Here is a 16,461-nt window from a genome sequence, read left to right as displayed (position 1 = left end):
AATGCTGGTCCGGACTCGGCTTTCCAGCGCCGTTATCCGCCTACGGCTCCTCATCTAAGCAGCAAATCCGCAACCTCCCCAACACTCCCCTTTCCCCAGGAATGCGGAGGGGAGGGGAAGGAGCGGAGCCGGGGTTCCCCCAGACCCCCTGAGCTCAGCGGTCCCCCCCGGCCCGGGCCAGGGACACACATGCGCGCAGCTCCGAGCACTCCGCGAGGCACTCCTCGGCCTACGCCCGCCCCACCGCCTCCGGGCTCCACCGCCCCCGGCTCGGTCCCTGCCAGCCGCGGGGGAAGGCAGGGCAGGGCAGGGCAGGGGCCGGCCCCCATGGGGCGGGGGTCAGCCGTTTGCCCCCGCCCTCCGCTAATGGGCTTCAACTCCGTCCAGCCGCCGCTGCCACTCCGGCCCTGCGCGCAGGAGGAGGCGAAGGGTCGCATCTCCCGGCTGCGCCCGCACCCGCCAGCCAGCCGCGGCGGAGTTGCATGGAGGCACCGGTCCGCGCTGTGCCCTGGGGTAAGGCTCGCTGAGCGACGAGCAGCGGCGGGGGGCGGGCTCGGCCGCAGCCGGGCAGGGCTCCACGGAAACTTTCCGGTACTCGGGAAACCCCCTTCCGAGAGAAGGGGGGAGCAGCCCCGAGCCGTGCCGGGAGTGCCGTGCGGGGCGGGAGCACCGGGCTCGGGAGGCTCGCCGAGGCAGGGCAGCGGCGGGATGCGGGCTACAGGGGGCAAGAGCCGCGGCTGTCGCTGTGGCACGGGGCATGGGAGCAGCGTGCGCGCTGGGTGTAAACACAGTACGGGGGCTGTACTACGGCTGACTGACTGCCAGGAGCTTGTGTGTTATAGATTGCAACTGTAGAAGCAAACGAGCCCCTCTTGCAAGAAATCTAACAGGTTTGTTGTTGAGGACACCTTTTTACTCGTGTGTTTTGTTTTGTTGCCTGCAACAAAGAAGTATAAATCTTTGAAGCACAAGTTATAAATATTAAAGCTCAAATGCATAGGGGGAGTATGTGTATCAAATTTTAGAATAAATTTTTTCTCAACCCACTTTGGCACATACAGCCTCCTAATGTATTCAAGATGTACTTAAATTAGGAAACAGTTATTTTGTTTTACAATGGTAGGTGCCTGTTTCAGAGGCCGGGGAATAACTTAACAATAATTAGCATATTTATGTAACACACTGGTGTGTATAGAGGGAAGTTTGAATCCGAGGGGCATTAAGTATTGTTTCCTGAATGGGAGTGATTTGTGGAAATACAGAGCAACAACTTGTTTGGGTTTTTCACCCCCATTTGAGCCACATCTGTGTATATACTCACGAGTCTGATATGTCTACGCCTGCTCCCAAGAGTGGGTGCCCATTAACACCACAGTGTTTCTTCAACTGACAGCTGGTTGCTAAACAAAACCAAACTGCTAAACTGCTATTAAGAAACTTTTTTTTCTCCTTTGATTTTTCCCTCCTCAGTTATTTTCCTCCATCTACCCTCATCCCTGGAAGCTCCATCCATATTGGAATAACCAGCAATTATTCCAATCTCTGTAAGTAGTCTTTTTTCTTTTTTTCTTTTTTCTTTAACTGCATTAACAGCATGCCTTGCAGCCATGTACAGCTGTAGGAATATTATATTTAAAGTCCTCCAGCAGATAAACATCAATCCATTAAAAAGCAAACAGCTTCCTGGCTAAGAAAACAACTGGGTTAACAGAAATTGACTTAACCGTGTGATCTATATACAGACAAAACTGACAGAAATAAGTGAGAGGATTGTCTGAAAGAGGACCATAAAATTTAGCGCCAGGTACAAGTACTTCAATAGTTCCTTTAAAAAAAAAAAAAAAAAAAAATAAAATAAAAAATCCTTCTTTTCAGCATTTTCTCCTACAAAAAGTTAGCACATTTCTGCTAAACCCCATTTACAAATTGAGTGCACTGACATCAGTCAAAATTTGTATCATTTTGGCACTCACTAGTGAAACAAGTATAGTTAAAAATTACTTCCAGTCATTGAAATAAAATGGTTCCTGACACTTGACTTCCTCCTACTCTCCTTTTTATGACTGACTTTTGTAGTAATTACATGAAAGTTATTTGAAAGGAAATATAACATTACAAGAGCCAATTCTGCCCATGTCAGTGTTTTGGCAGAAAACCGTATGTGTGCAGGGAGCAGAGCGGCATAACCAATCTCTTGGAAGAAAAATGCACATTGGTAAAACTATATGCACAACAATGAAAACAACCAAGATATCTCTCAGAGGAAGTACTTTAGCTCAAGAAAAGCCATGCTGAAATGTAACTAAATTATCATAGAATCCCAGACTGGTTTGGGTTGGAAGGGCCCTTAAAACTCACCTAGCTCCAAACCCCTGCCACAAGCAGGGACACCTTCCACTAGAGCAGGTTGCTTAAAACCCCCTCCAGCGCAGCCTTGAACACTGCCAGGGATGGGGCAGGCATCTTCTCTGGGCACCCTGTGCCAGTGAGTGCCTCAGCACCCTCACAGGAAAGAATTTCTTCCTTATATCTAATCATCTAATTATTACTTCAGTAACAGCTTTCAAGCTAAGATACCCACTACAGGCAAGAGAAATTGTGTGATTAAACCTGAAGTTTAAAGAAAGAAGAGGCAAAGGTTATGTTATTTACTTCAGAACATACATAAAGGAACAATAAAGTCAGGCGGCTGCCATCGGTCATGACTAGAAATATTGTCAAGCTTAACATTTGACGCCACAACCCACCAACTTGGAGAAATAACTCACTCTGTCAATACTAGGTATACATAAGCTTTAACCTGAAGATAACTCGGGTAACTAGGAGCAGAGCTGGGCTGGTAAAGCTGAAGACAGTGAAAAACCAAAGAAATGCAAAGTGGTGTCTTTCAGGTTGCCTGGTAATCTCCTAAACTCCTAGAAAAAACATGTTAAAGTTGGGCTCAGGAGCAAGTGCAAAATCAAGAGCTGCTGATTAAAATTGTTCCCTCTCCAGCTCCCTAATAGATGATGAACTGGCATCACCTAAGTCATAGAAATAAATAGTAACAATACAAAAATTCCAAGAAATTGTGAATGCTTGCATTGGTATAGCTACATGTGGTGGTCTGCTCACATATTAGTGAATTGCCTGTAGACCTGGCAAGAACACTTGTAACATACGTTGTTACAGGTTAATAGTGCAAAAATACTGTTCAGGTTACTTTTCCACACAACTACTGGCTTTCCGCTATGCACAAAATGACATTTCATAGCACTTCATTACACATATAGCCAGTATATGTTTAATTTGGGGATACTTATCAGAACAACACAATTTCTTATCTATTCCTCATTTTCATGTTCCTTGACCCTTAAGCTCACACTTTTCCCTGCCACTGCTCCTCCCCGAGAGACCACTTCATGGCAAGACAACTCTGTATTGTATTAACTTTACATTAGTGGAGTTTTGTAATAGAACTGTTGCAGCAAACCAGTTCAGAGTAAGTGACTATTAGTTCTGTATCTAAGTATTAGTAAATCTTTATGATAACTGTATTCAACTATGTCTCTGCTGTTACATCTAAGAGCACAAGGGATGTCCAGAGATATATAAAACATCCATTTGGATGCATGAATAGGGAAAAACAAGTTATAAAATATGCAGACATCCTTTTAAAATCCAGAATTAAGATTCCTGTGTTATAACCCTTATAGAGCTTACAAAGTTACTCTTGCTAAACAGCACTGTCTCACAAAAATCAAGAAGGAATGAAAAGGTTCATACTGTGCTTCTCCTCTTTCTACATGAAAGCCCACTTAAGCCAGGCAAAGGGACATACTTATTAAAAAGCAAAGACGCAGAAAATCCTGACCTAAGTCCATAAGGCTCTTCAGTAGACGCTTTGGATGCTGTCCCTCAGCATTTGGCTCACACAGTAACAGCACAGCTGTGTTGTCACTGACTACAGCACTGCTAGCTGTGCTCTGAGACCCCAGGATGATGGGGCGAAGGTGGAATAGACTTCTACTCATAAGCAAGGAAATCTTTCTGTACACAGCAAGAATAAAACACTTTCTCCGCTGCTGCAGACTAGGGAGTCTGTAGCTCATGTTCTTGATAGCAAATCCTGTGTTTTTCCCAGAATTATCTCCTAACTCAGTTGGTTTAACACAGTGTCTGGAGGTAAGTACTCGGTGAACTGACCTCACATTCATATTTGAGCCCAGTGCCTCAGTTCAAACATATGAGGTAACTGTAGGCTCTGGGGTTTGTGCAAATATCTTACAATGGTTCTGTTGGCTGCACCAGATTTGAGAAATACAGAAAGATGATATTGCTTCAAGCCTGTGCGTGACATCTCTGCTGTGAGCTGGAGTCCTGGAGTGAGTACATTATGGCAGTAAGTTTAAGAGACAGACTGATAGATCTGCACCAAGATTTCTGCACACCACAGTATATTCCTTTGCACTTGTGGGATGCCTTGAGAAGTGTCAGTGATCAAAGCACCAGCATCTACCATCCATCAGCAGTCTCTTCTCTAACAGAGAATGCCAGAAACTATGTAGGCCTGTGATGCCAGGCAGCAAGGAAGCACACACTCTAGTTGCCCCCTCTTCTTCAAGTGCACAGCAAAATTCAATGCCCAGAATAATCTGATCTTTTTTCCTTCACCGATTTCCTCATCTCCCTCCTCAAAATGCAGACTTTTTCTGAAGGCACCAAAGAGGCTCCCATCTCCCTTTCCTTAAAATCATACCCCATATCACCCTACAGTTTTCACTTCAGGCTTTAGTGACTCCAGCTGCAGAAGAAGGATGTTCAAATGCCTCCAGAACCCCAAGTCAGAATTCTTTGTTGTTCTACCCTATAAAGTCATATCCTGCTCAGTATCTTTCTGCATCAATTTATTTTATGATGGCTTGAAATCATCTGTTACATCAAAAATTGTTTTTTCACCTTTTCATTTATTAGACTGGAATCTGCACCAGGAAGGTATCAGTTTCTCTCCAAGCCTGAAAATTTTTTGTCGTTCATGAGGATGTAGGCTGACAACTCCAAATAGCTCATTTTCACTGTAACTACTGACTAAACGTTTTGGTTGCAGCAGCTTCTCCCAACTCCTACTTCCCATTCCTGATTTTTATATATATATATATATTTTTTTTTTTCTTTTGGTGGAGAGATTAATAGATTAGAATTCATTCCTTTGCAACTATATGCAAAAATACAGATTACAGTTCAAGCACACTCCCTATCAAATATATGTAGAAACGATGCTTTAGTTTTTGAAGGGGATCTCAAACTGGTAGAAGCAGCTGTACTGAGAAACCTCTCAGAAGAGTGGGGTTAGAGGGAATAGGTTTTAGAGGTGCTGAGCAGTATTAACTCTTGCAGTCTGACATTTAATTATAATTATTTGAGCTATACATTCAAGCACCTAAAAATGCAGTAGATGACCACACGTGTATATGCAGGCCATCTTTCAAAGAGATATAGACATCTAATTGATGATGAGCTTTTGTAAAGCCTACTTAAGAGTTTGTGTCCTCAGATGCTTTCAGAATTTGGCCACAAATTCAGAGCTGGCAGAAGCAAGCAATTCAGTTGGCTTTGACAGCATTTATGCAAACAGCGATTCTAGCTTCCAGACTTAGTACATACCTTATACAAGCTAGAACTTCCTGAAATCCCTCAAACTGTTTTTTAGAAACAGTGACATTATATGACATTGTGACTCCTACAGTCTTCAAGTACTGTGTGTGAAGGTAATTCACTGGAGGACACTCCCGCCAAAGCTGCATGATCACTGTCTGTTCTTGAGGCAAATAGTGCTTCTAGGACACTTTTGTTTCTTTGGCCTCTTTATGCTAAGTTTCTTATCTTTTAATTGCTGGTTTTAGTGTCAGGTATGTTATTCCTTTTAATTCTATCATTAAAATGAGGAGTTTCCTTTCAGCAACTGTTTTTCTTTCTTTGTATAAGCATTATAAAAAGAAATAGTGAAATACATGCATTTTTTAATTTCTTTTTTCTACTTTTGAATTTCTCCTATTGGCAATAAATCTTTTCCAGTTTCATGGTTTAAGAGAAGCAATTCTGAAAGCATCTGATCTTTATGGGTTTTCAGCATCCTAGCTTTAGTTTAAATTAATTAGCTGCAAAACAGTTGCAGCATTACTTCTACTTTAAAGACCCAACTAAGACAGAAGCTTTATTGCGCTAGGTCCTGCACAAGGGAATTGGCCTTGTCCATCCAGATTGCAGGTGTGCAGGTGTCCAGATAACACAATAGGTAGGTGGAGAAAAAAAGGTTGGCAGAAAATTTGTTTCATATCGCATAGCTATTTAATGAGAAAGTAAGGCTGTCCTGGCTCCTGGACTGGTATCTGTCCATTACTTGGCTCTGACTCTTAATAACACGCTAGCTGCACTAGCTGTTTTCTCTTGCAGCATCTTTTTTTCCATCTGTGTCCAATCCCGTACCTGTCTTTGTTCTTGGGGTTGTCATCCATCAGTTTAAATCCTGACAGAATTATTCTGAAGTTACACTTAACCTCAACTTTCAGTTCCCACTTCCTTAGACGGAAAAGTAGCTACAGCTGGCCTGTATTGTTTTTCTACTTAGATCATAAAAGCAGGTTGGTCTCCCTTCCACTGAAGAACCGAAGGGTATAGAAAAATTAGATATTTTGCATCAGAAAGTTAAACACTTGAGACAGTAGAAGAGCTTTCTGAGTCACTATGAATCATTCAATAGGCTGCTTCTACCTTAACATTAAAAACAGGCCCCTACTTACAGAATGGGTTAAATCAGAAGTTTCTAGAGCCAAGGACTCAGGATCTTAGAGAGATGAGCTTTATGAAAGAGATCCCAGATCTTCTCAAGGGGAGACTGATACAGTACCCAGCAGAGCATCCAGCAGATTGTGAGCTATTTAGTCCTGGTTGGAAGACTAGGTCTTACTAGGACAAGCTCGTATTGAACTTTGCTTCTAATCTACACTTAACCATCTCCTCTTATTAACAGAATTTAGTCTTTTGGGGTTATTTACAAGTCAGACCTCTGAAGTACACAGTGGCCATTCACTCTCCAAACTTACATAGTACATAAGTCACTGGCCCAAACTGGCAAGTACAAGATTTTATTTAAGAAGTAGGTCATAGAAATCCCAATGCAGAAGAGACTAGAGGTTTTAGAAATTTGTAAAACATGTTTCCTTGTTGTCATCTTAATGTATTGCCCAAAACTTGCCTCTAAAGGTGCAGTGAGTAGGCAGCCTATTGTGCAATCTTCATTCCCTGCTCAGCAAACAAATGTAAAAACCCTGCAGACTTGAACAGACAATAAAAGCTCTGAATGACAAATTAACACTTCTGATTTATTGCAGGTGCTATACTGACAAGTAGCCCAACAATGTCTAGTCCTTTAGTACTGTAATTATAACTCTGCCTCAGAGACACATCAGGTGAGGAATGTGAATCCAAAGTGACTTCTGGTTTGGCCTGGAACTTGGTGCTAAAGAATGAATACACACACTGCAAAGAGGATCACAAAGAGTACGCTAAGCTACACTAATAATCACGCTCCTCTCATTAAACACGTTTGTGGAATCAGATGTTCCTTTTGAAAGAATATGAGACATTAAATAATACATTGAAGAAGCACTTACAAAATATTCATGCTCATGCTAGAGTATGTGCTGTATAGTAAATTTCTTAGCATCAATCCCAGTCAGAAATCCCAATCAGTCCCAGTGTTTAGGGGAGCACAGAATCAGAATACAACCAACAAAGATTTTGTATGTACATAGAACAGCACAATCCTCGATAGAAACATGATTGGAAACTGTACTTCTGCAACTTGATCCTATTAGCCAACCTGAAAGATGTCAAAAAACTGACAGAAGTCCAAAATAAAAAAAGGGAAAAAAAAAAAACAACAGACCTATGTTCAGAGCTGCACTTCTGTCCTGATTATAAACAAAAAGTTCCTATTGAATGAAGCCAGTTGTAAATTGGAACTTTCCCAAAATTGGAGACGCAAAATCATGCTTCAGTAGTGCTGGAGCATCTATAGAGGAAGAAATAAGAACTTTTCCCCAGAATTTTAAATATGCAAAACTGTGATTCCCCAATACAAACAAGGACAGCATGGTAAAATGCAGGGCTAAAGGTAGTATCAAGGTACTATAATAGTATAGAAATAATGTCTGGGTCTCTCCTCTGATTTATGGTTATTGTAAATTTCTTTAGTTGTCATCAATGCAAAAATACTAAGGAATTGAGGGGCACATGAAGCCACCAGAGAGATAAGAATATCTTTCCTTATAGTGTGTTTTGCACAGGTTTGTGTGCCATGTTCATCTAAATCATATAAGCAGAGCATTAAGCATCCAGCTAAAATGTGCCGTGTGTTGTTTATTTTCTTATCCTCTCATCATGCTCTAGAGTTGTTGAATCATCTATGTGTCACTGCAGGATCCTTCTGCACCACAACTGTCTTACCACAGCTGGCTAAAAAGGGTTGGAAGCCAGACTGCAGGCAACAAAGAAGACTGATTTTTACAAAGTGCAGAGGGTTCTGCTGCAGACAACAGTTCCTGCTGGTGGCTGATGAGGGCATTACAAGACTCTGTGTTTGATACAAGAACTGAATACCCACTTTAACAGACACATCAATGGTCATATGAATTAAAAAAATAGTAACTTAGGAAAAATACAAATTTGGATACTGTACAATAGCTGTAAACTGTGAAATTTAATGGAATTTAATGGTGCAGATTAATTTTCAACTTGTGGATTAATTTTACGCATCTTAACCTAAATTTGAAGTGATCATTTTGATGTTCTTAAATTACTAATTTTCATTTCAGAAATTCATTCAAAGTTGTGCTGATCTAGAATACAAACCCTGAAAACTATCAGCACACCATTGTGTGGCACGCTTCACCTAGGAATAGATGGGGTTAGTACTGGGAAGTGCTTCCCCAAAAGGGTTTTGTTAGCTCTGTCACCTGTAGTAGAAATTGCTTTCAAATCAACTTTACCTAAGGGTAAAACATACTTTGAAGACAAAATACTTTGTGCTAGCCCCTAGTGATAGAGAAACATCATCTCAGAAAGTCATGCCATTTTCTCACAAATGAAACTATCAGTTTCAAAAGAACTTTCATGGCACAGAGCTTAAAATTATTTGTTCAGTCAGTACAACACTAAACATGATGCCTATCTCTGTCCCTGCCTGCTGCACAGCTATAGGCTTATGCCTCAGTTTCTTCCTCAAAAAAAACCTTGACACACTTTAAGTCTTCATGGAGTTTTTTGTTATTTGGCAGCTCCCCTTGAGAATAGATGGAAGACTTGTATCATCTGGATTCAGAAAAGACATAATTTGCTCTTGCTACATCTGGGAAATACAAAATTGGATCTGCCCATATAATTTCTTATAGCTTACAATCCTAATGGATCTCCTTGAAGATAATAAAGCATTGCAGCAGTTTTCTAGCATTTTCATAAAGACTGTATCCCAAAGTGACACAGTTCAACAGCAACTAGCAGAAACAGAAAGCAAGTATGACTTTCTGGATGAGACAGAAGCAGTGTTTGTCTACAGGTGACCAAAGCGGTGAAAAGTAAAACAGGAATTTTATGTGGCAGGAACTGTAGAAAACTTTCTTACATCTCAGAAGTGATGAAATCATAGCAGTGATAGAGGAGAATGGTGTTGAACTAGTGAAAATAGGAACAGTGAACAAAAAACATACAAAAAGGTGTAGACTGGAGGAAGTTCAAAGAGGTTTAAAATAATTAGGGCAACTGCAAAGTAGATTACGAACTAAACAGACTTTATGGGAGAGATAAATATGTGAGATGAATACCAGCATAAGTTACTTTAATTAATTTGCTAATATATTATTTTTATCTTTGCATCATTTTCTTGAAGGTGAATTCCTTTTTGGTATTTGTCATCACTGTGTAACTGCTCTAAAGTTAACAAAAGTTGATCCTATTTACACAATGGCTGTATTGGTACCACAGCCTAGCTGTTGCTTCTATAATATTTTTTCAAAAACCCCAAAACAACCACCATACCACCTCCCTCAGTTTTGGTCATATTTATAAAAGCATTTGAGGGTACTGAGATCTTCCACTGGAGCAGCTGTGTGGAGAATTGGAAATCTCAAACAATTAGTCCAAACTCCACAATTCTGCAGCTACAAAGGATGGCAAAAAGGCTCCAAATCAAAAATACTGGAGAGCAAACAAAAAGGTGATGTAGGAGAACTGTTCATCTTCTGTTGGGTACCAATATGCACAGTAGCCCTCTCTGCCTTTACTTTCAAGAGTGAGTGTTTTTCAAATTGGGCTTGACCTTTTATTTGCCTGTATTTGGAATGTTTTAGACTACTCACATAAAGTAACCTGGATACAGTTCTAATACTCTCATGAAATTTAAAATGGATTTCCAAAGAGTATGCTTGCACAAATGTCTTCCTTGACAAACTTAAAAACTTTTTATTCTGTCATTAATGAACTATTTTCTGTCTATTTTAATTCTTTTTTTTGTTGTTGTTTTGGAAGGCCCTACAAAACTCTGCAACTAGGTGATGTCAGTGTATATACATTTACACACCCAGATGTGCTTGTCAGAAAACACTTTACCTACCATCAAGACAAGATCACTCTCAATAGGGCTGCTGGTGAAATGTGATAAAAAATAAATTACAAAGTAACTAGGAAGGGGTGATTCTGTTACAATAACGACAAGTGATGACACTCGCACCAACACTCACACTTCTTGTGCAAATGTTTTGCCAGTGATTATTGCATAGGCTGAAACTCTGCTTTTCTTAAGCCAGAATCATAGAATCATAAAATGGTTGGGGTTGGAAACGATCTTAAGATCATCCAGTTCCAACCCCCCTGCCATAGGCAGGGGTATCTCACACTGCACCATGTCATCCAAGGCTCTGTCCAGGCTGGCCTTGAACACTGCCAGTGATGGAGCATTCACCACTTCCTTGGTCAACCTGTTCCAGTGCCAGGGTTACAGGGTTAGGCTGGTATCATCCCTCCCTTTGAGAGTAGGAAATTTCTGTTTATATGTATGCATAAATAGAAAAGAAACCATTGTACGCTACCAAAGAACAAGATAAAACTACTCTTTCTTTATCCCATATCCAGGCAGAGATAAGTGATTCAGTTTTCTACTCAGCCTTCTAGAATCAACAGCAGTCCTGGGAAGTGGCCACAACTGTGGAGCCAGTCAAAGATCTGGCTTGCTGCAGACTAAACGATATAGAATTTAATGTCTCTTCAAGCCAAACCTGAGTTTGTCTCCAGAAAATTACCCAAGGTTTTATTACGATTATTCAAAAAATCCCTCCCTACTATATCAGCCTGAGCCCCCACCCTTAGACGACAAACTGGAAAGTGGTTGTGAGACAGTTACACCTACAGCTAAGTCCTTCAGGTTTATGCAAGATATCAGCTCTGCCTATTTTTCCTCTCATTTATCCATTTTGTGTGTTAAGCTGGAGAAAAGATGAATTGTTTTGGTTTGGATTCTAAAGCATGTAAATCAGTCAGAAGGCTAGGTGCCTGAGAAATGTGGTACCCTTGTGAGTTCTTTGGTGTGCTTCACCTAGACCTCACCTGTCTTGAACACTATTTAAATTATCAGCAACAACAGTACAGGAAATACTTGTTTGAGTCTGAGACCCTTTTAAATCTGACAGAGATGTCTTGATCCAGCCAGGGGTTTCAAAAGCAGGAAGATTAACTTTCAGCTGACTTCTGGTTTTGTTGCTCTGGAAGGAGTTCTTTACACAAAGTCATCTTCATAATTTATGTCAAAGTCACTGTTTCTCCTCCTTTCAGATGAACAGAGCATTCTGCCTTGTGGCAGAAAAGAAGAACTACAGTGGGGTGACAGGCTCTGCCTCTTAAACTGGTTGCTCTGTTGCTGTAAGAACGACTGTGAAAGAGACTACATGTCTGTCAAACTGACATGCTCAAGTAAGTTACCCTTCACTTCCCTAAATTGTGACACAACAGCCTACAAATGTGAATCCATTTGCTTACCAAATCAGTGTTTGTAGCAATGGACTGTTCTAAACATTACATTTTATCTGGTTTTGCTGTTGCAAGGATATGGATATTTAGACGTTTATTTATTCATATGTCTAAATCATTTACACTGCATGCTGATTCCAAGTAGATTAGTGGACAAATATTAGCAGTAGTGGGAATAGAAGATTTGGTTGAGCTCAACATGCGTTAAGCTAATGCATTGTGAAGGCTGCTGCTCTGAAACGCCAGTTGAGGGGGACAAGAAAAATAAATAAATAAAGGGCCTAAAAAAGGCAGTCACCATTGCCAGAAACAATTAGACACTGGCAGCTCTGCAGAGCAGTGACTGCTGGCTGAGCTCTGCATTTGGAAATATTAATGTAAATCAACAAACTGCCAGCTGATTAAAATAATATTTGGGCAGCGGAGAAGTAAGAATTACTGTCAAGTCAGAGAGTGTATTTAAAGGAGTCACAGGGTAACTTTAATAAACAGTGCAGATAGTTTGGCTATTTGTTTTAGAACCAGATTTGTTGCAAATACACAAAAAGTGGGTTGTAATCTCAACAACTGCTGTTTTCTAGAACACTTGGTGATATAACCATCTCAGCTTTTTCTGTTCTTACTTTCTGCTTGTTATGTTTAATTGTTGATGTCAAGCTACAGTTTTATCTGAAACCTTCCTTGTAACATACCCATTTGGTAACTAGCAACATCTAAGAGGACAAATGATTTAATGACTTTTAGACCTCTGTGCTGCACTACAAACAGAACTGATGACCTACTGCTGTCACTAATTATTTGCCAGAAATATTTCCAGACCTGGGGTTTTTAGTTAACACAACAATGTACATTGAAGAACGTAGCTGAAATCTTGCAAGAAGACCACAAGTTACAGCAGGGAGAGCAGACTGACAGCTAATAGCAGATGAAAGTAAACCAGATGAGTTTCAGGAGTGTGCCTAGTACACTCCATCCTCTTAATAAGCATTCAGATGCATCGAGGCAAGATAGCGCTAATTCAAACTAAAACTCTCTGGAACATGCATGGTGTAGACAGCAAGCTGCCTTACCTGTTCAGTCTTACTGATCCCTGTTTGTGACAACACACTACTTGCCTTTTGAGTGGAGTTCAAACACTTACACAACATAAGAACTCTGCAGAACTGATCACAGTCCATTAAGTAGAGCAGGATTTAGGTCAGATCCATGGAGCACAAAAGATTCTGAGTTTATAATTGAGAATTCAGAGGGCTATGGATAACATGCATGGGAGGACACACATGACTTGAATTTAGCCAAGACTTCAGGTTTTTATGCTCTTAGTTCCTAATCTATTCAGCAGAGATTAAAGCTAGGCATGTGGTTTATTTTTTTTTTCTGAGAAAACATATTTATTGTGGTTGTGGAAGATTTAATGGGAGCACATAAGTTTTGATGATATTGTGTCTTGCCCAGACCACATGAAATCCTTTCAGCAACTTACACATACTGTGTATTATTTTCTGCCCTTCCATAAAGGTGTGCGTAAAGTAAGTAGTGAGTGGCAACAAACTCTTTTTAATATATGTAAACATATTTTTTTTCCAAATGTAAAGCTCTCAATTCAATTGCTAATATAAAAAAACTGGAACGACAGCTGACTATAACAGAGTCAAGTAGTCACACGTTTGCTTTGAAAATGTTAGAGTAGTTAAGAGCCCAAATACACAAAACGATCATTTGCACTGGTTAGAGTGCACACAAAGCAGAAATTGCCTAGAGGAAGAATTCATTATTTTTCAATGGAAAGTCTGATTTGCTCTTCACAGATGAACCTGAGAGCAGAGTGTCATCCAGCGAGGTACTACCATCTGTCACTTCATATATACTTCATAGACACATAAATGGTTGAGACAAGATGAGTGCCAAAGCACCTCTGTCTTGTGTTGGGTTTGCTGAATAACAGCAAGACCTTCTAGAAAATCATCAGCAACAGAAAATCTCTACAGAATGACGAGGCAATTAGATCTGGTGTACTGTCTCATTCTGTGTCATACTGTTCAGACTAGCACTGCTACGCAGTAATAACGGACAAGGCAGGGACAGGTAGAATTTAAAAGCTGACAGTTGTATTTCCCTATGTAGTTTGCATTCGCGTCATGTCTGAACATGACATGACTAAATGAGCACATTAAAAAGTACTTGTGTAGAATTAAAAAAAAGTCACTTTGTGACTCATCTATAGGTAATATTCTGTAATAAGTATATAAGGATCTGTGTGAATATATATAAATATGTATGTATCATCTTTACTCTTTTTCTTTCTGTATGTGTACAAGATAGAGGAACTCCACTTGAGTTATTGTTGTTATTTCTAAATTTCTGCTTTTGTAATACTAAACATTTAGCCCATAAATTAGAAAATACTTTTAGTCATTCTGTCTATTTCAATCTGATACATTTTAGAATTTCCTGGCAGAAATTCTAAGAACTTGTGATGCCCATTGAAGGCAAGAGTCATTTAAAGTACTGCACCCTTGAGCCATAAATATGAAGGAAAATACCGTACTTTTACATATCAGTTACCATTATCCTTTCTTATTTTAAATTTGATATATTTACTTTACACTTAGCGGCATCATCATTCAGAAATCTAATTTTCTTTTTATTTTGGCCAAGAAAAACTTCCTCTACTTCATATGAAATCCATAAGTAAAAAAAAAACAGGTACAGAGAAGGAAATGTAGTTCCTTATTGCATGTTTTGCTGTTAAAGCAGTAGTAATAGACATCTTTAAAGCCTTTCTCAAGCATATCTATTACTTTGTGTGTTCTTGGACAATTTGTCATGCTGTTACAAGGAAATTGATTCAAAACACAAATAGATTTTTTTTCATGTTTTCAGAGACATGGGGATTGTCTTTTTTTCAGTTGAAAAGGATTTTTTACATACATATGAAAATAGTAGAAATTTACTTTCATTGATTATTTCAAAAACCTAAGAACCTTTTGATAAGTGTCATTAAGTCACTTAAAGTCACTTAACACTTTTTTTTTAACAATAGGTGACTGTAGCATACTATAAAGCTACAACTATCAAAACTATCCCTAGTAGAAAATGTATAGTAGTCATCTCCCTGCATATGTACAGAGACAACATCTGGATTTCCCCACACTCACACAAATTCCCAGCGAAAATTTTTACTTTCCTCTAAATTTCTGTTTCTTCAAGGAAAAAAAGCTGAAGTAATATTTTCTGAGTCAAAATTTTGGTAGTCAGCAGTGTCATCACTAGTATGTGTATTTATGGGTGCACATTACTAACATGCAGTAGAGTTTATTACTATCTGCAGTTATGATGAATTAACTGGAACGGAGGAGAAAAAGACAGCTGTTGGCTGGGCCTGTTTTAAACTCAAACAAAAGCTATAGTCAAAATTGATACCATGCAATATTGTCTACCTTGACTAAAAAAGCCTCAGTGGATGCTAAGCTGATGTTTTGAAATGAGTTTCCATTGGGGTGGAAGCTTATCATTCGCATCATAAATCATAATGTAGAACTAGTATATAGACCACCTCTTTCTTCCACAGCAAGCTCTGTTAAAAATTGTGCCATCACAGCTGCTCACCTCCATCCACTAACTATAAAGAATCATCCTCATAAACCAGTTGGTAGATTGCTTAAAATGAATACTCCCTAACCTGTGCTAAAGACAACACTAGCTGGAGAGGTTAGCTTTATATTTAATTAGGGGGGGTTGAATCAGCTCCTCAGATTTTGCCAGAAGCTTATTAGGAAGTTTTATGTGAGTCTTAAGAATTACTTGGAGAGTAATCCCTAGCAAAAGGAGAAAAACAATAAAAGAAGATGGTGGTATCTTCATAGACATCTCTTCTGGTTGAAGCGTAGCTTATTGAAAGCTTGACCCCAAGAAAGCAGGCTCGAGATGATTTCTTGAACCTAGAAATTCCTGAGTGCAGGAGTTCCTATTGTCTGTATAGAGGTCCTCTCTATATATCGTACTATATAAAGAACTGTCCATGAATGCTGTTCAGATCACAATCCCTGCTTCTAATGGAAGGATTAAGCACACCAGCATATTGCACAGTACTCAACAGGGCAGCAAATGAACTCTGAGTCTACTCACAAGACTTTTCCATGCAATTAGCCAAGCACTTTTACGACAGAATCAATTAAATACATTACCAAGCAGCTGGTGATACTGTCACATAGTATGCAGAGGTCTATTTCTTAAATTCATTACATGGAATGTTTACCAAAGTCCAAAAAAGTACTTCTAATGCTGATAACATGCTTTACTGTTATTTTGTTTAGCTCCTTCGATTTTAATTTTGTTCCACTTCTTTCCCCCACCTCTGGCTTTCTAGAAATCCAAGATACCTTTTAGTAAAGCTGAAAGAGT

The 16,461-nt window shown here is 39.7% G+C and overlaps 1 protein-coding gene across 3 annotated transcripts in view; it reads left to right on the top strand.

The window, feature by feature from the left end:
- Positions 1-415: 415 nt before the first annotated feature.
- Positions 416-16,461, top strand: part of BEAN1 (brain expressed associated with NEDD4 1) — a 53,480-nt gene continuing 37,434 nt past the window's right edge. For 2 of the 3 annotated variants that reach the window (XM_057396605.1, XM_057396604.1), the window contains exons 1-2: positions 416-513; positions 11,863-12,000. In XM_057396605.1, the coding sequence (XP_057252588.1) occupies positions 483-513; positions 11,863-12,000 (169 nt within the window). In that variant the 5' untranslated portion in view covers positions 416-482. Of the gene's footprint in view, positions 514-1,470; positions 1,545-11,862; positions 12,001-16,461 lie in introns of all 3 variants that reach the window. The other variant, XM_057396607.1, reaches the window with a different exon arrangement.

Source organism: Pezoporus wallicus, unplaced genomic scaffold (genome assembly GCF_028554395.1).
Source record: "Pezoporus wallicus isolate ANWC-B61680 ecotype Strahan unplaced genomic scaffold, APGP_CSIRO_Pwel_v1 contig_3820, whole genome shotgun sequence".
Taxonomy (NCBI): domain Eukaryota; kingdom Metazoa; phylum Chordata; class Aves; order Psittaciformes; family Psittacidae; genus Pezoporus; species Pezoporus wallicus.
Note: the sequence above shows the minus strand (reverse complement) of the source record. Positions and strands in the feature narration are given on the sequence as shown.